The sequence below is a fragment of the Monodelphis domestica genome, chromosome 4 (genome assembly GCF_027887165.1).
Source record: "Monodelphis domestica isolate mMonDom1 chromosome 4, mMonDom1.pri, whole genome shotgun sequence".
NCBI classification, from domain to species: domain Eukaryota; kingdom Metazoa; phylum Chordata; class Mammalia; order Didelphimorphia; family Didelphidae; genus Monodelphis; species Monodelphis domestica.
In genome coordinates this window covers 364,229,064-364,254,562 of record NC_077230.1, presented here as the reverse complement: position 1 = coordinate 364,254,562, position 25,499 = coordinate 364,229,064, and the positions used below count along the sequence as shown (strand labels likewise).

General features: G+C 40.5%; 2 protein-coding genes across 8 annotated transcripts in view; both read left to right on the top strand.

The window, feature by feature from the left end:
* The first annotated feature begins 1,717 nt into the window (after positions 1–1,717).
* On the top strand, positions 1,718–12,435 carry SNIP1 (Smad nuclear interacting protein 1). Its single transcript, XM_001380852.3, has 4 exons — positions 1,718–2,116; positions 4,931–5,030; positions 7,382–7,971; positions 8,881–12,435. Exons 1-4 carry the CDS (start codon positions 1,800–1,802, stop codon positions 9,140–9,142), a joined length of 1,269 nt encoding a protein of 422 aa, XP_001380889.1. The 5' UTR covers positions 1,718–1,799; the 3' UTR covers positions 9,143–12,435.
* Positions 12,436–21,189: 8,754 nt separating this feature from the next.
* The window catches only part of MEAF6 (MYST/Esa1 associated factor 6), a 30,135-nt gene continuing 25,825 nt past the window's right edge, over positions 21,190–25,499 (top strand). For all 7 annotated transcript variants that reach the window (XR_466772.3, XR_466770.3, XR_466773.3 and 4 more), the window contains exons 1-2: positions 21,190–21,400; positions 22,756–22,871. Coding sequence is in view for 4 of the 7 variants with exons in the window: in XM_007492817.3 (XP_007492879.1) it covers positions 21,311–21,400; positions 22,756–22,871 (206 nt within the window). In the remaining 3 variants the exon portion in view is untranslated. The remainder of the gene's footprint in view (positions 21,401–22,755; positions 22,872–25,499) is intronic.

The following is a 25,499-nucleotide window of genomic DNA, read 5'->3' as shown; positions in this document are numbered from 1 at the left end:
CAAGGTTGACCCTTTATTCATTACACTAAGGTGTTCCACTACTTATTATCATCAGAACTTTTGGTTTTCCCTGGCACTAAGCCCAGGACTCAGCAGATAAACTCAATTAATATAAAAGGGTTTGTGCAATGAATGAGTGGGTTTGGTGCTAAGCTTCCTACCCAGGATCCTATGCCTTCCATGCCTTTCACTTGTGGCCTGACTCCTGAACCCTTTTCCCCTTTTCCAACTCAAGAAGTCCTGCTATTCTTGTCATTTGTGGGGCAGCCAAAGTTCCTATTGAGACACACTAGGGTAGACTATGACAAGTGAAGATAAAAATCCCTCCAGGGAGATCAGGCAATTGTATGCTGGATATTGTAAAGAGCAAGCACAGGTTGTTTCTTGGGTCTAGACAAAGCAGAGTTTTAACCAAGCATGCTAAATAAGAAAATATGTGTGGTCAAGTGGAAAGACCAAAAGCTCTTGGAAAGAATGGATTTAAGTTCAGAAGACCATCTTGAGTTTGGATTTTGGTTCTGGTTCTTACCGTATGTAGCCTCAGTCACTCAGCCTCTCTGGGTATCAGTCTTGTGATCTGTAAAATAAAGGAATCGTTCTAAATTGTCTCTGACTCCATCTTCTCCCCCCTTTTCTTTCTTTTTTCCCTCCCTCTCTCCTTGTCCTTCTTTCCTTCCTCCCTCTTTCCTTTGCCCCACTTTCCTTCCTTTCTTCCTCCTTTCCTCCCTCCCTTCCTCTTTCCTTTTTTCCATGTTCCTTTTTCCTCCTTCCTCCCTCCTTTCTCTCTTTTCTCCTCTTTCCTTTCACTTTTCTTCCTTCCGTGTACTTATTAAACACAGAACCTTATATTTATTAAACACAATGTGCTAGCACTGGTTTTAAAAAGTCTCTGCTCTATAAAGTTTGCATTCAATTGGGGAAAAAGTTCTACAAATTATGATCCTTCTCACAACACGATCATCTCATCCTCTACTCCACTCTTCCCATTTTTCACCAATAATAATGATAACTAACAATGATACAATCTGATATAAGGGCAAGAAAAAGGGATTTGTAATAAGAACATATCGGTTCAAATCCTGATTCTTCCACTTCCAGCTGCGTGACAATGAGCAGCTATCTAGGTGGCACAGAGGGCTCAACCTGGAATCAGGGGTAAACCCAAGTTCAAATCCTGCCTCAGACACATACTGGTCCAGTGACTCTAGGCAATCCATTTCCCTTTTGCATTGCTTCATTTTCTTCACGTGGAAAATGGGGGCAATAATGGCACCAGTTGGCGGGACTGTTGTGGAGGGTCAAATACATGGCAGCTAGTGTTATGGAGTGCCCAAGGACCTCTGGACCTTGAAGCTCCGATGCTTCCAAACAAAGCTCCACAGACTGAAGCATCCTCAGCTGGATGTAGGTTAAGGGACCTACATCCACAGGAAACACGGGATAAACTGGAAAGACGACGTGTATGTGGTAAGGAGAAGACAAAGGGCGAGACAGGTCAACGGAACTTTTTTTTTTTTTAGTTTTTGTTTGTTTGTTTTCACTATTAGGACCAAAGATGCTTGTGTTCACCTGTAAACCCCAATCCCCGAGGCTCATCGATACTAGAAGACAAATTTCTCTCACCTAGTCGAGAGCCGCATTACTTTCGGCAGCGCCCATTAGGGGGCGCGAACACAGCAAGGCCCAAAGTCCGACTTCCGTTTGGTTAGCGGAAGAAGACTTGAAGCTGCTCCGGAAGCGGAAGCAGAAAGTGGGCGCTCGGGCCGTCGCTGAGGAGCCGACGGGCCCGGGCCGCGAGGATGAAGGAGGCGAAGCCCGAGCGGGAGCGGAGGCAGCGGCGGCGACGCCGGCGACGGCGGGAAGACGAGGACGAGCCGGGAGAAGCGGCGGGGAACGAAGTGCTAGTGCCGGATCTGTCGCTGGTGAAGCAGGAACGGCGTAGCCCGAGCCCCGCGCCTCGCTCTCACCGGTCCCGGCCCCGGTCCCGGGCCCGGCGCGGCTCCTCGGGAAGTCCGAGCCCAGCGCCTGACGAGGAGGCTTCGCTGCCGCCCCCGGCGCCGGCCCCGCGAGCTCGCAGCGCTCGCGCCTCTGGGGACCGCGCCGGCAGCTGCAGCAGGTACGACCTCCTTTTCTCCTCCGCTTGCAGGCACAGGCTCTCTCCCTCTCCGAGCTACCCACTTGACCCTACCGCCCTCTTCGTGCTTTCTCCGTCTTGCCCCGCAACTCCGGTGAGAACTTGGTTTATGGTGATTGTCCCTGCCCTGCCCCCCACCCCTTTGGGTGGGCCTGCTGTCTCAGCCCTCTTGTTCCCTCCCTTTAAGCTTTGGGATCTTCCTCTTCTCCCTGTCTGGGGACTCCGGCCCTTGGTGCATACACTCTGCGTTCTGTCTGCTCTGCTTCACCATCCCTCCAAGGCTCTTAATCCATCTCTTCCCTTTTCTGATTCCAGCCCCCAAGCAAGCCCTCCCTCTTCTGCGAATGTTTCCTTACTTTCTTTCTCAACTGTCCTCAGACTTTAATGGTTCTTTATATGACCATTTCTTTGCTTTATTACCTAGTCTGGTCTGTCTTACAGCTTTTTGTAGGGCCGTTTATTCTCTTTAGAGAGGAGAGGTAGCTGTTGTGGGGTAGAAAGTGCCTGGGACATAAGAGACCTGGGTTTTAATTCTGGCCTTGTCATTTATTAACTGGCCTTGTGACATTGTCCAAGATGCTTTGTTTGTCTGACTTTCAGTCTTCTCATTTGTAAAATGAAATTGCTTATATTGATTATGTCTTTGTTGTTCAGTTGTGTCAGACCCATTGTGACCCCTCATTTAGGGTTTTTCTTAGCAAATATACTGGAGTGGTTGGTAATTTCCTTTTCCGATTCATTTTACAGATGAGGAAAGTGAGGCAAATAGGGTAAAGTGACTTGCTCAGGGTCATACAGCTAGTTAAGTGGCTGAGGCTGGGTTTGAATTCAAGTTTTACTGGATTCCAGACTCAGTTCTGTCCTATTGTGTTAGAGATAGTTTTTTTGTGGGGGTTTTGGTTTTTTGTGGATTAATTGAGCTATTGTATATTAAATCTTTGTAAGCCTAAAGGACTAAATGGTTGTGTGGTTACTATTTTTAAAAAATATCTCTACCTAGGGCAGCTGGGTAGCTCAGTGGATTGAGAGTCAGGCCTAGAGACAGGAGGTCCTGGGTTCAAATTTGGCCTCAGACACTTCCCAACTGTGTGACCCTGGGCAAATCACTTAACCCCCATTGCCTAGCCATACCACTCTTCTGCCTTGGAACCAATACACAATATTGATTCCAAGATGGAAGGTAAAGGTTTCCAAAGTACATATACCTTCTGTCTTGGGATCAGCACTTAATATTTTTTCCAGGAAAGAAGAGAAGTAAGGACTAGGCAACTGAGGTTATGACTTGCCCAGGATCACATAGCCAGAAAGTATCTGTGGTCAAATTTGAACACAGCACCTCTGGTCTCAAGGCCTAGTACTCTAATCACTGAGATAGATGCCCCTTGAGTGATTACTTTTATCATTATTTGTTGTTACTCTTTTTTTGTCCTAGAAAATAGAAGTAGGAGCAGTTAGATTCAATTCATTTCATTTATGAGGCTGTTAGGAGGATAGCAAATTGTAAACTGTACAGCTAACTAATCTGCTGTTGCTATTCATACCACTACTCCCCAGTGCCCACAAAAAATTTTAAGCCTCTTGAAGGATCTATTTTTTTACAACCCTTTCACTACTACTATCCTGTATTAATGCAGATTGAAACATTCCCCACAGTATAATAGATGGATTTTATGAATTGTGGTCAGTCTATTGTGGCCTTCTGTTGAGCCAGCCTTCTGGTAATGAGCCACTTCCAGTTTTATGTAGACTGGTCTTGAAGCAACAATTACACAGGCTTATCACTAATTCTGAACTTGAAACCCTGCCTGTAAAATTTACTCTTTCTGGTATAGCCTTCAAACATTCAGGGCCACTTCCACTCCTAGAGGAAGCATTGGAGATTTCAGTAGAACAGATAGGGATGAGGGAATGGAATGAGGTAACAGTTATGAGGAAAAAGTTATGGGAAAATTTGTACTCTGAGTTGAGATTTCATTAAAGCTGGAAAGGACCATTCATTTCAGTTAAGTAAAGATGAGACAATAAAGAAGAAATAAGACACTGTATTAAGAGGTTGGGTTGGTGGTGGTCAGGGAAGGTCTTAATAGAAGAGATGACATTTGAAAGGATAAGAGAGATTTGAAGGTTGGTTCTAGTCCAGGTATTTCATCCCGCTGAATTTTATAGATGGAGAAATTGAGATCTACAGAGTTTGGGGACTTGCTAATTGCAAAGTATCTTCTGTACCATGAAGTCACAGAATTTCATAACTCTGTGTGGTTGCAGGCCTGCCCTTAATTTCCCTTCTTCACCACCCCCCTTTTTGGGGGAGAAGCAATATAATATTGTGGGGAAAGCACTGAGTTTGAGATAAGAATACCTTTGTTCAGAGTCCTGGCTCTAACCTTCTGTGACTCTTAACTGTGTGAATATTGCCTAAGACTTTCTTATCTGCTAAGTAGGGACAAGCATATTATGTGGTTCATCATCATAAAGAGATAGATAATTTTATAAATTATAAAATGCCTTAAAAAAGATGAATTATTATAGTCTATGATCCAACATTTTAAGTGGCAGATCTGAGACAATAACTTAAGATTGCCAAATCTAAAACCAGCAATTGCTCTAATGTAGTACTTTTTTCCCCTTGTGTCCATCCACCTATGCTTGCAAAGTTTGTTGCTTCAGCAAGCCTATACAAACTCATAACAGGTCAAACTGGGAATGTCTAAAACTTTTTTCTTTAGGTAAGGGAAAAATTGGGGTAGAAGTTAAAAACTTAACCACCAGTTCCTGGGTATGCTTTGTTTTCTAAAGGTCACCAACCAAAAGAAAAAATAAATCCATTGGGAGAAGAAGCAGATCTCGGAGTAAGAGAAGCCGTAGCCCTCACCATCCTGTAGTCAAGGTGAAGCAGGTAATTGACATGACTCATTCCCAACTTCTGATTTTTAAAATTTTCTTCATACTACTGTCAGAATGTGGACATAACTCTTTAGTTGGGGAGTGAGCTCTAATGGTACAGTGTTACTTTTATGGAAAGGGAGGGGTAGGATATAGACTAATTTTTATTAAAAGAACTGCAGGTGGGGGCAGTACTACTAGATGGCTTGGCCTGGAGTTAGAAGTCTTGGGTTCAAATTTGACCTCAGACATTTTCTAACTGTGTGACCCAGGGCAAGTCACTTGACCCTCATTGCCTATCCTTTACCACTCTTCTGCTTTGGAACCAATACTTGTAGTGATTCTAAAATAGAAGGTAATATTGACTCCAAGATGGAAGGTAAGGGTTTAAATAAAATAAAATAAAATAGAAGGTAAGCTTTAAAAAAAAAACAACCTATAGTTATCCTTTCCAAATCATAGGGGGTTAGGGGCAATATGGAAAATCTGTAGAAAAAATTTTGGCACTCCCTTTGTACCAGAGAAGCAGTCTGAAATTTTTCTTTTTCTTTTAGGGGTGTTTACAACATCTTATTGTAAATTTTGGGTTAAGTATGCATTTCTGAGTTTCTAAACCTTTTCTGTGGCTTCTGCAGAACTCCCCTAAAAATTCCCATTTAATTTCTTATGCCAACCCATGATATATTAAAACCATGACAGGGAAAGTTGCATTTACTTTAAGTATTTGGAACAGAGATACATACTATCATCTTTAAGGGTTCAGAGCAAGAATTGGGAACTCTGGTCATTACTTGTATTCTGTGGCATTCTGTGATGTGCTATTGGTTCTACCACTTGGAAAATAAATTATCCTTGGACAGCTGTTTGTAGCAATTCCAGAGTGGCACTACTGTCTAAGGGCTATAGCTTTCAGTCATCTATTTTTTTTTTTAAACCCTTAGCTTCTGTCTTAAATTGATACTAAGTATTGATTCCAAAGCAGAAAGAAGGTAAAGGCTGGTCATTTGGGGGTAAGTGACTTGCTCAGTCACACAGCTAGGAATTATCTGCTGTCATCTAATTCTTAAATGTACAACTTTTTTTTTTTAAACCCTTACCTTCCCTCTTGGAGTCAATACTATGTATTGGCTCCAAGGAAGAAGAGTGGTAAGGGCTAGGCAATGGGGGGTCAAGTGACTTGACCAGGGTCACACAACTGGGAAGTGTCTGAGGCCAGATTTGAACCTAGGACCTCCAGTCTCTAGGCCTGGTTCTCAGTCCACTGAGCTACCCAGCTGCCCCCGTACAACCTTTTAATACCTCTCTTTTCTTTATCAGCATGCTACTATAAGTTCATGACTTTCAGAATGAAACTTTTTTTAAAAAAAGCTGTCAAAGTAATTATCTTGAAATTTCATAACTTCCTTCAAATTAGTTCCTAAAAAGCTATCTACTGTGTATGAATCTCAGAAATATATATGTGAAAGAGGACAGCTAAGTGTCTCAGGGTATTGAGAAGTAGGCCTAGAGATGGGAGATTCTAGATTTAAATATGGCCTCAGACACTTCCTAGCTGTATGACTGGACAATTCACTTAATCTCCATTGCCTAGCCCTACTACTCTTCTACAGTATTGAATCTTAAGATGTAAGGTAAGCATTTTTAATGTATGTGTCTGTGTGTCTGACAGAATATGATCTAAATTTAATGTTGATACCAAAAAATGTAAAACATATATTGATCACTTTTGGTTTATCTCAGATAGGAATACAGGAAACCTTTCTATTAAAGGTACTTATATTTAGTCTCTTGGATCCTTCTCATTCCATAGTGGAAACCATTGTGAAAAAATATGGTGCTTTAATAGAATGTTTGTGTTTGGATGTAGGAAGAGGCAAAACTGAGAAAATAGGACTGAATTAAGAAGCTGACTCCAAGGATAGGCCTTCTGTGATGACTATTCCTTCTCAAAATTATGTTCCTGTTGGACAAAAGATTTTTTTCTTTTTTTGCATGAAATTTTAATAGTTTAAAATTTGCTTGGGTTGGTTATATTCTATCCTACACTATACCCAAATGGTCCTTTTAGGCCTTTTAGCATAATTTGAAGGCACTTGGAAGAGGGATGCCATGAGGTAGGAGAAATTCTAAGGCAAATGTCATCTTGAAATTTTGCCCAGGACAGGGCTTTCCACAAGAAAGGAGAACAAATAATTTCTCTTTTAGTTCTTCTCTCTCAACTCCTTGCTCCTTAAGATTAAATATGTATTTATAACATTTTTTTCTGTGGGAAGGTAGGTTCCAATAATGAACTTACATGAATTTTGGAAAGTAACCTTGAAAAGTTGGGAGCTATCTACATTTGAATGGTTCCTTTAATTTTAGGAACGTGAAAACCATCCCCGAAGAGGAAGAGAAGAAAGGCAACACAGAGAACAATCAGATCAAGAACATAGGCGAGAGAGAAATGGTGACCGGGACAGACACCATAGCCATTCTAACCAGAGGAAAACCACCAGTGAAAGACCTAGTGGTGGACGGAACCGAGATGCCCAGAATCTACAGGAACAGGAAGAGGAAAGAGAGTTTTATAACTCTCGGCGACGGGAACGTCGCCAGAAGAAAGATGTTCGTGGTAGCAGTGATGAAAACCAGGAGAGTGTTCCTCAATCTGCTGGTGGTCACAGTAAAGGAAAAGACTCACCAAATAAAGAGAAACCCAGCTTTGAACTGTCAGGGGCACTTCTTGAGGATGCCAACATGTTCCGGGGTGTGGTGATAAAATACAGTGAACCTCCAGAAGCACGAATCCCAAAAAAACGCTGGCGCCTTTATCCCTTTAAGAATGATGAGGTGCTCCCAGTCATGTATATCCACAGACAAAGTGCTTATCTCCTGGGCCGACACCGACGAATTGCAGATATTCCTATTGACCATCCCTCTTGTTCCAAGCAGCATGCAGTATTTCAGTATAGGTAAGTCTGAATAAAACTGAAAAAAAACCTTTAAGGTAATCAGTAATTCATGGCCTCTGAGGATTACTGTCTGCAATCCCACTCTTAAAATAAACCTGGCACACATTTCTATATCACTTCACAGTTTATAAAGTAATTTTTTTCACAACCATCTGAGGGAAGGTAGAACAATTATTGTTATTTACCCTCATTTTCAGATTAGGAAACTAATACGACTGAGAAACTAAATGACTCCCCCATAGTTCCAAAGCTAATAAATGCCAGAATTAGGATTTTTATAATCCAGGTCTTTGAACTTTCAGGACTAGTGCTTTTTTCTTTCTTCTACAATACATTTACATTACCATCTCAAATTTTGACTTAATTAAAAGGTTTATAAATAACCTGCATATCTTCATTTGTAAGAGTGAAACCCTCTTTTTGGATGATGGGCCCCCAGGTGTCTTAATACTGGCTTTATGAATTTCACTAAACTAAATGAAGCTTAGTTTTATGTAAGTCTTGATAGGTAAAGAAAACACACAAGTATTTCTTAGAATCAATATTGTATATTAGTTCCAAGAAAGAAGAGAGGCAAGGGGCTAGGCAATGGGGGCTAAGTGACTTACCCAGGGTCACATAGCTAGGAAGTGTCTGAGGCCTGATTTGGACACCCTTTGACTTTTTGATCTATAGAAGAATTCTTCAGTAGTCATTATTCATTCTTACAACAACTTATGTATAGAAGAAACTTCCTCTATCCATATACCTACTCTAGTTTCTTAATTGGAAGGAATTTTAACTTGAGGTAGTGATAAGATTGTTTATGTCAATTAGTCTACTTAGAGAGTTATACATTAATGAACCTGGTAAATGTTCCCCGGGATTTTTCCATGAGCTAATTTAAAAGTTGTTTTCTTCTTTTGCTAGGCTTGTAGAATATACCCGTGCTGATGGAACAGTTGGCCGAAGGGTTAGGCCATATATCATCGACCTTGGCTCTGGCAATGGGACCTTCTTGAACAACCAGCGCATTGAGCCACAGCGTTACTATGAACTGAAGGAGAAGGATGTGCTAAAATTTGGGTTCAGCAGCAGAGAGTATGTACTGCTCCATGAGTCTTCAGACACCTCTGAGGTGGATAGGAAAGAAGATGAAGATGAGGAGGAAGAGGAAATATCTGACAGCTAGCAAATTCAGAAGAAGCTCTTGTAGCTGCTAAGAGAATTTTTCCTTTGTGGGAGGCCTGGACTTGGGATTTAAAGAGCAGAGTAGCACTCCCTGGTGCCTCTTATTGCCTTAAGTCTTTCCTATGTTGCTGATTAGCTTATGTTAAAATTTAAGAAATTTGACAATTTGTGGTTTTGGTTGAACTTATTTCTGTGATCTGTTAGCCACACAAGTGTGGCCATTTGCTTTCAGAATAATTTCACCAATAACGGTCATCCATTGTGTGTGATAGAAGCATGATGGCGTGGCATGAGTTGGTGCTCTGGAAACTATTGCCTGGAAACTGTAGACCTTTGGTTAAAAGGAGAGACGTGGCATGTTCTCTTTGTGCAGCTATTTGCTTTGTACAGTGACTTGTTAAGAAATATGGACCAGCAGTTTTTCACATTTTATTTTTTGTAAATACCTAAATAGAGAATTTGTTTTGTGAGTTTTTGGTTGTCATCAAATCAGACTCCCCCAGTATATACACTGAAGCTTCAGTTCAGTTAACATTGAATCACAGAAAACAATTTCACTATTTAGGTCTTTAGGGATGAGAATTTTACCACACATATGACCTTATTGACTGCTTATATGCAGACAAATGTTGGATCCTGATGAAATACGTGACAGGGCAGTAAAATCATGGCTATTGTGGAGAAGAAATTGAAATGAGCCATGGATCTGTTTCTTACATAAGACAATTTCTCTGTTTCCCTAAGTAGCTTGGGTCTCTCATCAGTTTGCATTTTCTTGTATGTTTAACTGCTTTGCATTTATTATAATATCACTTTTTACTCCTAATTCAGTGTCACTTTTGTGGGAGGATTGCCTCAGATGTTGGAACAGTCTGTTCATTTCATCTTGATTTGTGTGTGCTAGAAAGAAATTTTTTGTTCTGCTTATTGTATTTCTTACTATCCTGAAAAGCCATGTCTGTCATCTTTTTCTTTCTTTCCCACAAGGAGGGGAAAGAACTGAGGCAAGGGAAACACCTATTTGCTAATCTTCCCCAAGTCAGATATGTATACATGGAATTTTGTCTGTGTACATATGTTGTAAATGGATTGGATGAGAGCGTGTATGGATGGATGTGTGAAGGTGGTGTGTACTACATGCAACTGAGTGTTGTGTTTTTTTTTTTGTAATATAAATGGAATACTACATTATGAGTAAAGGCACAAGTCAACCTGTTATTTGAATAGCAGGATCTCATTTATATATAGTTTGGGATTACACAATAAAAGAATTTGTAAATGTAATCCTACTCAGCCCCAAAGTGTAATACTTTTCTAGTGTAAAGGTTTTTGATATTTTTTTGTTTTTTTTTTAAAAGGTTTACATTTTTAATTTTTCTTTGAAGTGGAAATAAATGGAAATTGAGAGGAAAAGAGGTGGGAACACCACTGATAACCTGAGTGAAATTCCAAATCATTAATCTGTATAAATGAGTGTTGAGCATTTTGAAGCATTAGTGCTTTCTAAATTGAGAGCAACATGTTTGTCCTTACCAGTGAGTGTAAAGAAGCTTTTGTGTATGCTATGTATAGTTGGCTCTGTATAAACCAAGGCCTGATTATTCAGTCAATGAATTATCTGTGCCCTTCTCTCTTTCCCTCCCATAGGGCCTTCCTATTTCATTCTGCACAAACACTACTACCAGAGTGCTGGCCAAGGAAGGAAAAAGAGAAATGGAAAGTAAATCAGTTTTGCAATTAATTAGCTCTTAGCTTGAAATGTATGAGACTGAGATTCTCTCTGCATGTTGGTGGTTTATCTTTGCTTTTCTTCCAGTGTATGTTATGATGTTCAGACAGCTGGCCAATATTGACCACTGATGTATGGCGAAGAGGAGCGAGGATTAGTGCTTATTGTTCAGCTCTGGGGACAAAAAGCCTTGAAAAACACCTACTTAAGATTTTGTGAACTTTTAAGAAGCTTAAAAAGGGCAAAACATAGCAATTTGCAGTTTGTTTTCCCCTAGTTTTGTCTCCAGTGACTTAGCCAGCTACTACATGCTAATGTCCAGTATCCAGTATATGCCTGTATAGAATCCCAATTTTGTGTTCTTTAATTTTCTTTGAAACAGATCGAGTTTTCCTTTGGCCTGGTCTTACTTTTTGTCTCACTCTGGTGCTTCTCTGGTCAGTTGTGTTACTACATTGATTGCCAGTGGGTTTTAAAATCACCTGACTGCAAGGCAACTTGAAGTTTTACTTCCAGCCTATACCTTGGTGGATGTATCAATAGAGCATAGAGAGAATACCAACTTTCCTGTTGTGTGCTGTGTGCTGATGGCATGGACAGGTGTTTTTGTAGTAGGTTTTCTTCTTGACAAGAGAATAATGGTGCCTAGATTTGTGATTCTGATGAAAGACTTATTTGTAAAGCATGAGACCAGTAGGCCTGGGAGCAAGGTCAGCTGAGATGCAATTCTCTAACTCCAAAGCCAGGTATCACCAGCAACTTTCTAAACTGGAGTAGTGACAAATGTGTGATTTGTTCTTATATGTTCTGTTAGAGAAACGTATTTAGTTGTTCCATTTGGTTTCCTCTTCTCCCATCTCTTGTCAAATTTTATTGGTTTGTTTGCAGTACCTTTTTTTCTACTTCAAGAAAGAATGACTGTCTAAACCAAAGCAAAGTGAAAATCAAAATGCTTTCGAACTCTGGTCACTTGCATCTCCTTTCTGAATTCTATAATCAATCTGAAGTTCTCCTGAGTTCTGTGTGAGTCCTATTTCCTCAAAACTTCCCCTTAAGTGTTTTCTCCAGTCATACCGTACCTATCCCCTTGTCCTCTTATAGGCAAGCAGCATTTCAATAACTCAATTTGTGAAGCAATCTAGTAATAAATAAAAAGCAGAATTAATAACTTATGTCTGTAAAGAGTGGTTTGGGTTGAATTTTTTAAATGGAATTTTTATTACTGTATTTACATCAGTATGCCAGTATGCAATGCAGCAAGGTTTTGGAAATTCATCACTTTTTAAAAACAACAGACTTCAGGATGATTATTATTTGATAAATAGTACAAATGTTTACATTTTATAAGTCCCCCTTCCCCCTTTTTTTAAATCAGTTATTTGGCTAAGAAATGAAACAATGTTAAGTTGAAGTAGAGTTTCAGTGTGGTATGTTCAGGTAAATGCCAGCAGTCTCTGAAGATTAAAATAAAGTATTCAGAATATACTTTGTTCTCAAATGTATATAAGTTTGTATCAAGTGAAATAGTTACTCACTTTTAAATTAAAGTTTTGGAATTAAAAAAATTTTGACTTTGATCTCATGGTAACTTTTGGGGGTATACTTTGATGTAGGAATTAAACTAAAGAGACTTTAACTGGTTGTGTCTATCATTGCCCTTTAAAACCTCAATAATTCAAATAATCTTCAAAAGTCAATCCCCTGACACCTTCTTGCTGATAGTCTACAATACTGGACTTAAAATCCAGAAAATATTTAGCAGAGGAACCATATTACCACTTTAAAAATACCCATTATGTGAATTCGGAATCTGGTTTCCTGAAGGGAAATGCAATTGACATAGTCACACCACACATTATAAGAAATAGATTAATCACACATTGTGTTGTTGGGTGCTGAGGGAGATATAAAGTTGGGCTGAGGGCCTGATTCATAGCCTACTATATACATCATTAAGTTGCTAGATAATACTACTTCCTCAGAATTTGGTATAGTAAGAAGTGAAAAGTTTGTCAAAATTCCAGGGACTCTTAAAAAGAAGGGTTTCGATTATCCACTTGGACATTAACTAAGAATATTAGGCAGTTTAAGATGTCTGTATAAGCAATGTACTATAGTAGAAAGAGCATGGACTCAGAAGACCTGGCATGAGGACTCTGCTTCCTTGACTCCAGTCTCGAATTCTTTTAGGTTCTGATATGACTTTATTACCGTATTTGTGATAATACCCAAAACAGTACTTTTCTGCCACCCCAGGATCAAATGATATGAAAACCTCTTAGAAAGGTACCAAAGAGAGCTTTGTAATGGTGATTTGCATCTGTTTGGGCTTACAGAATGATTCCAGCATTTGGGATGTTATGTGGATGCTTCATTCAGTAACTCACAATAAGGTTTAAAATTGAATGACAAAGCATCTGGAATCTATTTAACTGTAATTAGCAGTTATTAGAAATACCACGGAGCATGGAGTCAAGAGGATCTGACTATTGACTAAAATCCAGACTTAGCCCTTCATAACCTAGCCCCAACTAATCTAGTTCCACAATTTAGATTTTCTTATCTTATTAGACTTCCTTATATACAGGAATGTCCAGCCAAATTGGAACACATTACACCTTTCCCCACCTCTGTATTTTTGTTCTACCCCAATTCCTAGGATGTCTCCCCTAATCTCTGGTCACCTTTCAAAACTCAGCTCAGATGCCTCTCCACTGGAAATCCTTTTTTTTCTTTAAAAAATGTATTTTTAAATATTTTCCCATGGTTACATGATTTTTGTTCTTTCCCTCCCTTCTTCCTTCCCCTCTCCTGGAGCTGACAAGCAATTCCACTGGTTTATACATGTATTATCACCATATCATACTTATTTCAATATCATTCATTTTTGTAGTAATCTTTTAAAACCAAACTAAATCACATACACTGGGAATCCTTTTCTGATAATCATAGCCAGAAGAGTTCTTTCTGATCTGGAATTTTCTTTTTCTTTTTTGGTCCAAATCTGATTTAGGGAACTCCTAACAAGGTAACTTTTACTAATTCAAAGTACAATGCAACTTCCACTCTCAGTGAGTTGTTACAGGTCCTGAGAGCTTAAGTAATTTATCCAGGGCCCTCTTTATTGTTACGCTGAAACGCTCTGGCCACAAACCCAGAATTCTTTATTTTATACATACATATATATGTAATAAATATAATGTATATTTAAAAGATACAGTTGTAGCTGAGAGTTCAGGGAAGTCAGCAATGGGAGGAGAGTATATACATACATATACACACATACATGTATATATGTGTGTATATATATTCTTGTTTGTGAGGGCCAGGGCTATATATTCTGCCTCATCTCCAGCCCTAAGCATAAGCTATGCCTTGCTTATGACAAATTAACAAATGCCTGGGTTTATGGAATATTTTTCTAGAAAGAATAATACATCTATTACCTGTTACTCTTTGCAGAGTACTAACAGTTCACCTTTCTCTAATTCTTTAAGTCATAAGACCTTTATAAAGCAGGTAGTCATTTCATTTTACAAATGAAGAAACAGGTTCTGAGAAGGGAAGTTGTTTGCCCAGAGTATCAGAACCAGAACTGAAACCATCTTTTAAATGCAGGGCTTTTTATAGTAGACCATGTTGCTTATCTAATTGCATGGAACTTTTGTAAGAGCACAAAATATTCAACAAGTATTTAAGTGCCTTCTTAAAGGCAGACAATGTGTTAAGTGCTGAAATTAAAAAGACAAAAACAGTTCCTGCTGTCAAGGAGCTCATGATCTAATGTAGAATGTAATCCATTCAAACAACTGTACAGACAAGATATATGCAAGATAAAAGAAACAACATAAAAGACACTAGCATAAAGGTACAGTTGTAGCTAAGAGTTGAAGGAAACCAGGGAGGTCAGTAGTAGGAGAAGAGGGAGAGTATTCTAGGCTAGGGGACACTATCTGAGCATTGATGGTGAAAATACATGAAGTTGGGAAATGGAATATCATATATGAGGAACATGGATGTCATTGTCTCTGGACTGTGGTGTCTGTGGAGTAATGTGTAGGAAGAATAGAAAGGTATTTTTGAAGTTTTCCCAACAGTAGTACAAAATACAAATTAAGTGCTGACAGTTCCTACAAAGCTCAGAAGCCTCACTTAAATGCTAGAATATATAGATAAAAATGACAAACAGTTCTTGCCCTCAAGGAGTTTATATTTCTACTGGGTATAATCATTAATTATTAAGTGACCCTTCTCATCAAGACCACTACATTAATCATTGCCCCTATTCCCTCCCATATTCTTCAAAGCAGATTGCTTCTTCAATTGTTACATGTCCCTGACCCCATCTTATTTTTGTCTTTAAATCCTTACTTTCTGAGTAACAACTCTTAGGTATCTGAGTGTATACACTATGTACATATTATATATTATATAATTTTAATTAGTATAACAATGCAATGTAGCTTAAGTTGAATATACATTTGTTTCTGAATGTAAACTCCTAGAGGGTAGGGGTTGTTTCACAATAGCTCTAATCATTTTCATCTTTCCAACATGCCCCCCCCCCAAACCCTGCCACACACAGCAGAGTGCCAGGCACAGAGAAAGCATTTAATAACATTTAATAAATGCCTATTGAGTGATTGAAGTGTTGGGGGAGGGAAAGCACTGTAAAGGATAATTTTAGTGTTGTGACCTAAACTATGTTAATTATTTGGTCACTATGGATATCCCAAATATAAAGAAAATATATATAACCAAGTCATATAGAAATTTATGGTGATTTAATTGATATAGTGGAAAGAAATTAAGAAGAAGGAAAAAGGAAAGAGTATAGGATTTCTCCGGCCTGGCTAGTGCCAAGAGGAAGATCAGAGTCTCTAGGAAGGTAAGATTTTGAAGAGTAAAGGAGGAAGGAATCAGCCTGAACTCCAAGAGGGCTCAGCCAAGATGCCTGAACCTGAATCAGCTCAAGGGCAAAATCACCCACAAACCCAGACAAATAGCTACCACCACACCAAGATGTCGGAACACTTAGCATGCTGCCAGCCAGAGTCGCCTCTCTGGGGAAAAAGGGAGAAGAGAGAAAGTGACGTGCCCTATATAGATGGTTTTACATCACTTTCCTGCGTCTCATCTGTACCAATGATAGCTTAGCTTGACTTAGGACAGCCCAGGGGTCTGTCAGCTGTTTCTGCACATGTCTGTTGAAGGCCATTTTCTCGGATACTTAATCCTCGAGTATGGGTGCGGACATTCCTGACCTTGTTAAATTAAACAGGATGGAGCAATGTAGAGTTCTAAGACCTGATTCTGTTAAACCAAGTATCTCCAGTGTTACTAATCAGGAAATAGCTAAATGAGATCTTCTAAAATACAGTCTGAGTAGGGTGGAGTAGTTCTAAAATTTAAAGCACTTAGATTCAGAGTCAAAGGAACAGATTTAAGCACTGTCCCTGTGTGACCATGGAAATTTCATTTCCTTGAGAGTAGAAGAAAGAAATGAGAAAGGTCAAAGACTGGAGATTGTTTAGAAGTCACACACCTCTATATCATGAATACTTTTTTCAAAAAAAGAATTGAGGGGCAGCTGGGTGACTCAGTGGATTGAGAGTCAGGCCCAGAGAAGAAAGGTCCTGGGTTCAAATGTGACTTCAGATACTTCCTAGCTGTTTGACTTTGGGCAAGTTACTTAACCCCCATTGCCTAGCCCTTACCCCTCTTCTGCCTTCGAACCAATACACAGTACAGATTCTAAGACAGAAGGTAAGGGTTTAAAAAAAAAAAAGAATTGACAGGCACTAAATGTGGTGAGTACCAAATAGTATCACAAAGAATGAAACTGACTACATGTTACCAGAAAGGCAATACAAAGAAAGACAAAAAACAGTCCATACTATCAAGGAGCTCACAGTCTAATGGGGAAGCAATATGTAAAACCATATATATATATATATATATATATATATACACACACACACACACACATGAGATAAACCAGAGGAAATCTCAAAGCCAGGAGGTAGAAAAGAGCAGCAAGAGAATTACAGGCATGGAAGACAACCAGCAAAAATGCCTAGAATTGGGGGTGGAATATAATATGTGAAAAACAGCAAGGAGGCTGGTGTCACTGTGTGGATGGGAGTAAGGTAGAAGACTGCAAAGATAGGAATGGGCCAGGTTTTGAAGCACTTTGTAAGCCCAGATAATTTTATGTTTAATCCTGGGAGTAAAAGGAGTATCTGGAGTTTATAGTGGTGTGACAAAGTTAGACCTTTCCTTGAGGAAAATCATTTTGACATCTTTTTTTTTTTTAAGCTTTACTTACAATACTGTGTATTGTAAGTAGAAGAAGAGTAAGTCAAAGGAAGGAGTGTGGAGAGATGGACTGGAGTGTCATGTTAAGGGAAAGGTGAGCCAAACAGGTCAGATTCATTCATAGCTAGGAATCAGTGTTCTTTTTAACCTTCAGTTTCTTTTTCTTATTCTGTTCGTTTTCTGGCTTGCTTTATTTTTTCCTTCCCTAATAGAAACTAAAGATAGATTTTTTTAAAGATGTATTAAACTTTCTTTGTAAATATTTGTATTTATTAATTTTGCATTTATGCAGTGTGTATAATTTAATATATTCATTTCCTGTATTAAAACAATCAGTTCTTTTAAAAAAATGGCTCTAAGGCAGAAGAGTGGTAAGGACTAGGCAATGGGGGTTAGTGACTTGCCCAGGGTCACCCAGCTAAGAAGTGTCTGAGGCCACATTTGAACCCAGGATATGTATCTAGGCCTGGCTCTCAATCCACTGAGCTACCCAGCTGCCCCCCCCCCCCATTTTGGCATCTGTATGGAGGATGGAATAGAGTAAGGAAAGTCTTAAGGTAGGGAGACCAACCAGCAGATTACTGCAATAGTTCAGAAAAAAAGGTGATGAGGACTTGCACCAGAATGATAGCAATGTCAGAGAAAAGAGGAGCCATATATGAAAGATATCTCCAAGGTAGAAATGACAGGACTTGACAGCTGATGAGATATGGGGAATGGGAGAGAACAAGATGTTGAGAATGAAACCTAGGTTTTGAGTCTGGGTAGTGAGAATGGTGATACCCAAATAGTAAATTGGGGAGTAAGGAAGAAGGGAGGATTTGGAAGGAAGAATCAGTTGTTTTGGACATGTTGAATTTCAGATGTCTGTGGGACTTCTAGTTCAAGATGTTTAATGGGTAGTTGGAGATGCAAAATTTGAAGTCAGCAAGAGAGGTTAGAGCTAGACTAAGATCTGAGAGACATCTGCATAAAAATAATAGTTTAACTATGGGAAAGGATAAGATCAGCAAGTGAAATTGTATGGAGGGAGAAGTGAAGAAAGTCTAGGACTGAACCTTTAGTAAAATCTTTGGTTAGAATCAAACTGGATGGAGATTCAGCAAAAGAAATCAAGATGGTCAGACAAGTAGAAGGATAAACAGGACACAGCAATGTCATAAAAATCTAGAAAGAGAATATCATGGAAAAGAGGAAGATGGACAATGCCAAAGGTTAAAGAGAGGTCAAAAAGAGAGAATGGGGAGGAAAACCCTTAGATTTGGCAGTGGGAGATCATTGGTAACTTTGCATAGTAGTTTTCATTGAATGATGAGATCAGAAGCCACACTACAGGGTTAAGAGTAAGAGGAAAGGAATTAAGAAGCATTGATTATAGTTTTCTTGAGGAGTTCAACTATGAAACAGAGGAGAGATATAGAGGTAATGGAGAAGACTAGTGCAATATATCTGAATGATGAGAAATGAGGAGGAGGAAGAGAGAAAAGGAACTTTTGCAAAGGGCCTCAATTTTTTTCAGTTAAATATGAGGTCAGGCTTTATAACTTACTTGGAAAATCTTTCAAAGAAGGATGGTGGACAGTTATAAGCAGTATTATCTCATAAAGCAGAGACAAAATCAGTCTAATGAACGTTGGCAAAATATCCAACTATGTAGTCATCCTAAGAGAATTCAAGGAAGAAAACTACAAAGAGAAGAAAATTTGAAAAGATGTTAAAAAATTATTAACTTTTCCTCCATCAAGGATAGTGGAACCACCACACCTAGACTCTAATATCACAGTGTCTAAGGTACCTACAAAAGTAGAATTGGCATTAAAGAACAAAGATGAGAAAAGCTGCTGGACTGGATTAAGGCCATATAGACAGGATCCATTCTGTAGGTGATAAAATTATGAGGCATTGATTCACAAGGTTATCTAAAGGAAAACACCAAGGGATTGGGGGGGGGGGGAACCAGACCTAATTCAGTCCCCAAAAATCGACTGAGAAAACATCAATAGACCTATGATAGATCTTGTCCAACAGCAGACAGTATCAATGGACAATGAGCTGCACCCTGGGTTGAAAAGGAGAGTGGGTTCAATAGCTTTCAGGAAACTACAAAGCAACTTTTACAGACCCCCTAAGCTCCCCATGACAACAAAGATTCATCCTTTCAATACAGTATAGTCTCTATAAAAACTGGAGTCCTTAGACCAGCTCCCACAGGCAGTAATAAGCTGACTTCTCAAGGGCAGGAAGGTTTCCTTTAATTCTATCACCATGAATCCTCCAATCTGGTATGTTCTCCCCAATATCAATAGCTAGTTAGTCTTTCATTAGAACTTTTCCCTTGGACATTAGAGCTCCAGGATCGTTATCTAATTTAACATCAATTAGCTTTAAGAAAGGGATATTTACCAAGAAGATATAGCAAAAACAGAAATATAAACCATTCTTCCCGAATACATGGGGGGTATGCTATATTCTATACCCTCTTCTATATACTCAGTCCTTGGAATTTAGTAGGTGCCACCTTAAAGCAGTTACTACATAGCATTCACTCTGCCAAGTTCACTTCTGAATGAGCCCATAGCTGATAAAAAGAACTGATCCCTTGTTTGTAGGACCTCATTCAGTACTTCAGCTATTGGACTGCCTACTGCTAGTCTGAGCTCTATAGGCCACTTTTTTTTTTAACCCTTACTTTCCCTTTTAAGAAACAAAAGAGCAAGAGCTAAACAAATGGAGTCCTCTCATCTCCAGGCCTAGTATTAATCTAGCTGCTCCTGTAGGTCATTCTTTAGAGCCTACCATACGTCATTCTTCTTACCCCTCTGGGACCTCTTGACAGACATGAAGGAGGACTGTTCTTTAGTACCCTTTCTAAACTGGGAGAAAGCAAGGAGAGCCTTCAACTTGTTGGCTGGGCTCCTTCTGACTTTTGGGAAGACTAAAATGAGAACAACACATGATAGGCAGGCATAGGATGTGTTGAGATATGCATTGTTGGATGGGAACTCCTAAATGATGATATTCCAGACTCATTTGAATATCTTGGGAGAAATCAGGGACTGTAAACAAAGAACATGAACTAGCCCCTCTTGGAGATGTCATCCCTTTCTCCTGCCCTCATGGAACTTGCATTTTGTATTCAACAGCTGTTTAATCAATGTTTGTTGAAATGACATCCCTTCCCTTCTCTAGGTGTGTTTCATTTCTAGTCAAATGAAGTAGTTGGTCTCTATATTCCTTTCTAGTCCTCCCACCTCAACAGGAAATAAAGGGTAAGCTTTTAAAATCTCTCCTCTCTTCTTCTGTTTCCTCTCCCCATATCCTCTTTTTCTAGTTCCTTCTTTCTCCTTCCCTAGTTCCATTTACTCTTTTCTCTTCTATTTCTTCCCTACTCTGTTCTTTCCCCTTCTCTCCTCTCTCCCTCCATTTCCTCTCTATTCTTGCCTTTCTCCCATTTCATTTCTTTGCTATTCTCCTTTCTCTCCTCTTCTCTCTCCCTCTATCCCATACTCTTTCCCAGTTTCTTCTTTCTCTTCTTCCTTATTTCCTTTCCTCTTCTCTATTCCTTCCATCTTATTTCCTCTTTTAATCTCTCCTCTCCATAGCTTCTACTCCTTCCTCTTTTCTCTTTCCCTTCCTCTATTTCCTCTTTTCTCCCATCTTATTCTCTCCCCTTCTCTATCACCTCCTCTCTTCATATCTTTTCTCTCCCTATGTTTCCCTCTCCATTCCTTCCTTCTACTTCCTCTCTTCTTACTCCTTTCTATTTCTTTCCCCTTCTCTATCTCACATCTTCTTTCAATTTCCACTCTATTCTCTCCTCTCCCTCTCTTCTCTATCTTCTCTCTTCGTCCCTCCCTCCATTTCCTCCCTCTTTTCTCTCCCTCCTTCTACCTGCTATTTCTTCTTTCCTTTCTCTTATTTCCCCTCTCTTCTCTCCCTCCATTTCCTCTCCCAGCCAGTTGCTCTCCCTGCTTCGCTTCCCTCCCCCACTCTCCCGGGACGCTCGCGCGCAGGCGCAAGGGCGGCGGCGCCCCCTGGCGGCCGAGGGGCGGGGGCGCGGCTGAGCCGCCTCCCTCGTTCGTTCGCTCCCTCGCTGCCTCCTTCCTCGCGCCTCGGCCCAACATGGCGATGCACAACAAGGCGGCGCCGCCGCAGATCCCGGACACCCGGCGGGAGCTGGCCGAGCTGGTGAAGCGCAAACAGGAGCTGGCGGTGAGGGGGCTGGAAGGAGGGGGAGGGAAGGTGCCCGATGTCTCTCCGCCCAGCCTAGGTGCTCCTCGGGGCGGGAGTACAGCCTGGCCCAGCGTCCTGGCGGCCGTTATGCCGGCGGCAGCGGCGCGGGGCCTGGGGCGCTCTGAGAACCTGGCGCACGGGGCCCCTTCTTCCACTTCCGCCTCGCGCTCTCCCCGGCCCGGGGGGCCCAGCCTCGCGCCCCGGGACCCGGACGCGCTCGCGCTCGCGCCCGCCTCCTCGGGCCTGGGTCTACGCGCGCCCTCGCTGACTGACGGGCACGAGCCGGAGCCGGGGCCGGGCGGAGGAGCGGAATGGGAGGGCCGGGGGGCGGGGCGGAATGGTGTAGGCCTCGGGTAGCTGGGAGAGAGGGGGCAGATGGAGGAGAAGGTGGATATATAGATCCACCACAGGATCATAGATCTAGAACCTGAAGGGGTCTCAGGACAACTTTCTCATTTTACAATTGGGGAAACTGAGCTCTGGGGAGGTTCTATGAGGAAGCGCATGGAGGAAAGCAGGTGAGGGCAACCTGTGAGGAGGGAGATAGTAAAGGGGTGTGTCTGTTGGGGAATTGGGAGTTTAGGAGGAAATATGGAAGGGAGGGAGGGAGGTGGGGGTTTGGGGAGGGAGCAGGAACACTGAGGGGGCATAGACTTCATGCCCTCCAAGTAGTGCCTGTGTGTATATGTGTGTGTTTGCTGGGAGGTAGGTATAAGAAAGATTTGGAATTGGGAGGTGAAGGGACACAATTGTTTGGGAGGAATATTAGGGTTGGGGGATGTGATTATTTGGTGAGGGAAAAATAGAGGCAAAGAAAGGTGAGTCTTGAAAGTAATCTTGCATCTATCTATGTAGGGTTGGTGGTTGGGCATCTTCACCTGGAGCAGCAGCTGTTGGTTACCATAGCAACAAGGAATATGTGCGCAGCAAGTTGGCATTTTCTAGCTCTTGCTCATAGAAAAGGGACCCTGTCCCTTAAAGGCTCTCTGAGTCCTTCAAAGCTCTCTTTCATCTTTTACCTATATGAGTGAAATTCCCCTGTGTTATCAGCCAGCCTGCTCCTCTAGGTGTTAAAAGCTTTATTATTGGTTTCAGAAACAGTGCAGGGTTTGATTAACCCTTAATCCCAACTTTGCCTCCCAAAGCCAAAGTGGAGATTCTGTAATAGAGGTAATCATACATCATCTATTCCTTTGAGGGTGAGAACTAGGTAGAAATGTGAGTTAAGATGCTCAGTTTTAAACCTGTTGATTAAAATCTCCTTTTGGTCAGACTGAATGCTCCAGCCTGAAAGGTAGTAGCATCCCTGTGCTTTTTTTGTGTGTGTCCACCAGGAGACGCTGGCAAACTTGGAGAGACAGATCTATGCTTTTGAAGGGAGCTACCTGGAAGACACCCAGATGTATGGCAATATTATTCGGGGCTGGGACCGCTATCTGACAAATCAAAAGTGAGTGTCAGAAAGGCTTCTGCTCTATAGCTGGTATTTTGGTTAGAATGTCACTAATTTCTGTTTTTAAGAGTGTGTTTCTGGTAGCAGCTTTTTGGTTTGCTTTAATGTCTAGCACCATTCGTCTTCATAGATTGAACCTTATAACTTAGCCATTTCCAGGTAGCAAATTCCCTTTAAGTAACTTTGCTCAAGTTCTATGTGAGTTTGACATCTGGGATTTTTTTTTCTTTTTACTGAAGTGATCAGTCCCCAGGGATCACTCCAATTACTGTCCTAAACCTTTAACTCTGCTTTATACTGTGGAATAATGGCAAGAATCCTGGATTTAGAGTCATAGGGTTTCTATTTGAGTTTCTGCTTTGTTGCATAACTTACTTTTTAAAGTCATTACCCAAAGTCCTATCTCTGGACCTTCATGATCCCTTCTGTAAAAAGAGGAGGTTGGGATAGTTGATTCTAAGATCCCATCCAATATTAACCCTATGATCCTCATTTGTAGTTGATATCCAATCACTAGAAGGGAGAGCTCAGTGACTTCTTCGTTTTCATTTCCTGACCTGTTCTCAAAATTTCCCCCCAAAAAAGATTCTTGAAATTTTTTGGATATAAACGGAAACTTAACCTACCTTTGTACTGTCCTGTGTAGTATACTATTGCTTCTGACTTTTAACTCCTTCTGTTTTCTGCTCTTAAAATGATAGTGCTCATTTAGAAGTCATAGCATTTTCCAGCTGGAAGCGGCTTTTGAGAATAAGTAGACCAATTTGTACATTTTGAACATGAGGAAACTGAGGCCTAAGCAGATGAAGTGCTGCCATTGAATCAGAGAGTCAGAAAGACAGCAATCAAGTTTGGCCTGGAGCCCAGGACATAGTAGCAGTTAGGGGAACAACAGACCTTTGGAAGGAGTGAAAGGAGTCCTGGAGTTGAAATGAGAGAACCAAGGGTCAGATCTTACTTGTTGGTCCTTGGACAGGTCACTTGTTTGAACCTTATTATCTATATTGTTCAATGGGCATCATTAACTTCTACAACCTTCCTCACAGAATGGTGATGATAAAAGTTCTTCGTAACATTTCAAGGTAGTATTCTAACCCACGGAAGCAGACTATTCCAGTTCATTTTCCATTTCTTCACAGTAGTGTCTGTCACCCTTGGGGAGTAGAATTGAACAAATTTTGATGTTACATTTTAAAATCCGTGAGGATAGACAATTCAGCAGAAATACATTGTGAAATGAATGCCAATTTGAGAGCTTCAGCTCTGTGGTAATGTTCACACTTCCACCCCAGCCTAACTCCCCCCTTCCACCCTTTGGACGTTAGGGCCCCTAAGAATATCCTCAGATAATTGGAATCATTCTTTGGTGTCAGCTGAGTGGTAAAGTAAGGAGAAGAGCTGTGGAAGGGTCCTGAACAGTGCTTAAACAGCTTTTCAAAGAATAGTGAAAGCTTAATCCAAAGGTCAAGTAAACAACAAGGTGTGAAAAGAGTTGATTTACAGCTAATTATTTGATCAAATGAAACAACGGACTTAAAAGAAATTTGTAAGCCTCTTAAAAATCTTTTTATATGCTAAACTGTGAATATTAATTCTCCCAGTGCTCATCTTTCTGTCCCTATTTTACCTTTTAAATTCCATCTTATATGCTCTAACCCTTTCTTTGGCTGTCCCTCCTTGTGACCCTCTCTCCTATACATTGTGTTTGCCCTTTTTCTTTGCTCATAACTTCCTTTCACTCCCTCTACTTCTTTCAGTTTTTCCTCAAATTTTGTCTTTCATCTTTGTGTTTATTTTGTTTTCTCCCATGCTCTTTATATAGATCTAATTTCCCTTTGTCCTCTATCCATTAGGTCTTTTAAAACAAATTTGTATCTCATGCTTTTTTCTTTTGTGGATATCTCCTTTTTTATTTTTTTGTAGGTCTCCCTCTTAATATGAATGAGAGAAAGAGTGGGGAAGAGGTCAGAGAGAGAGAGATTGAAAGAGAGGAGAGAGAGAAATAGAATTATTTGTGTATCTTTCCCCTCTTTCTCTTAGTGTGTGCTTTTGTATATGCATGTATCTTCCTTTTCCTTTTGTTTTGTGTTTATCTTTTTTCTTTCCTCTTGGTGTTTTTTTTTGTTTTATTTGTTTGTTTGCTTGAATGTGTCAATTTGTCTCCATCCTTCTCTTTTTTTCTTGGTGTGTTCATTGGTCTCCCTCTTGGTTTCTTGGTTTGGGTGTGTATATCTCTTTCAATGACTTCCTCTTGGTTTGTTTGTGTCTGCCTTGCTCCTGGTTTATGTGTCTTATCTCTCCCTTCATATTAGTGTTTTTGTGTGCCTGTCTTGTCTCTGTCTTTCTTCATCTTGGGGGGTGTGTGTGTGTGTACATGTGAAAGCCCATGTTTCCTCTTGGCCAGTGTGTGTGTGTGTGTGTTTATCTCATTTCTTTCCTCTTGGGATGTTTGTGTCTCTTTCTCTTTCTTAGACTGTATGATTGTCTCTCCTTCCAGGTTGTGAGGAATACTGAAGTGTTCCTTAAGGAAAAGGAAATGAGGGTTCAATGGAGGAAAAGGGAATCTAAGTTGGAGGAGGGAAAACTTGATCCTTGCTTAGTATAGGAGAGAGTGGAAGTCTGTTA

What these genes read in the sequence shown, in the direction of transcription:
- SNIP1 (XM_001380852.3), top strand. Translation starts at nt 1,800, where the DNA reads ATGAAGGAGGCGAAGCCCGAGCGGGAGCGGAGGCAGCGGCGGCGACGC. An exon ending in CGCGCCGGCAGCTGCAGCAG is followed by an intron (nt 2,117 to 4,930) that starts GTACGACCTCCT and finishes TGTTTTCTAAAG; the next exon opens with GTCACCAACCAAAAGAAAAA. An exon ending in CTGTAGTCAAGGTGAAGCAG is followed by an intron (nt 5,031 to 7,381) that starts GTAATTGACATG and finishes CTTTAATTTTAG; the next exon opens with GAACGTGAAAACCATCCCCG.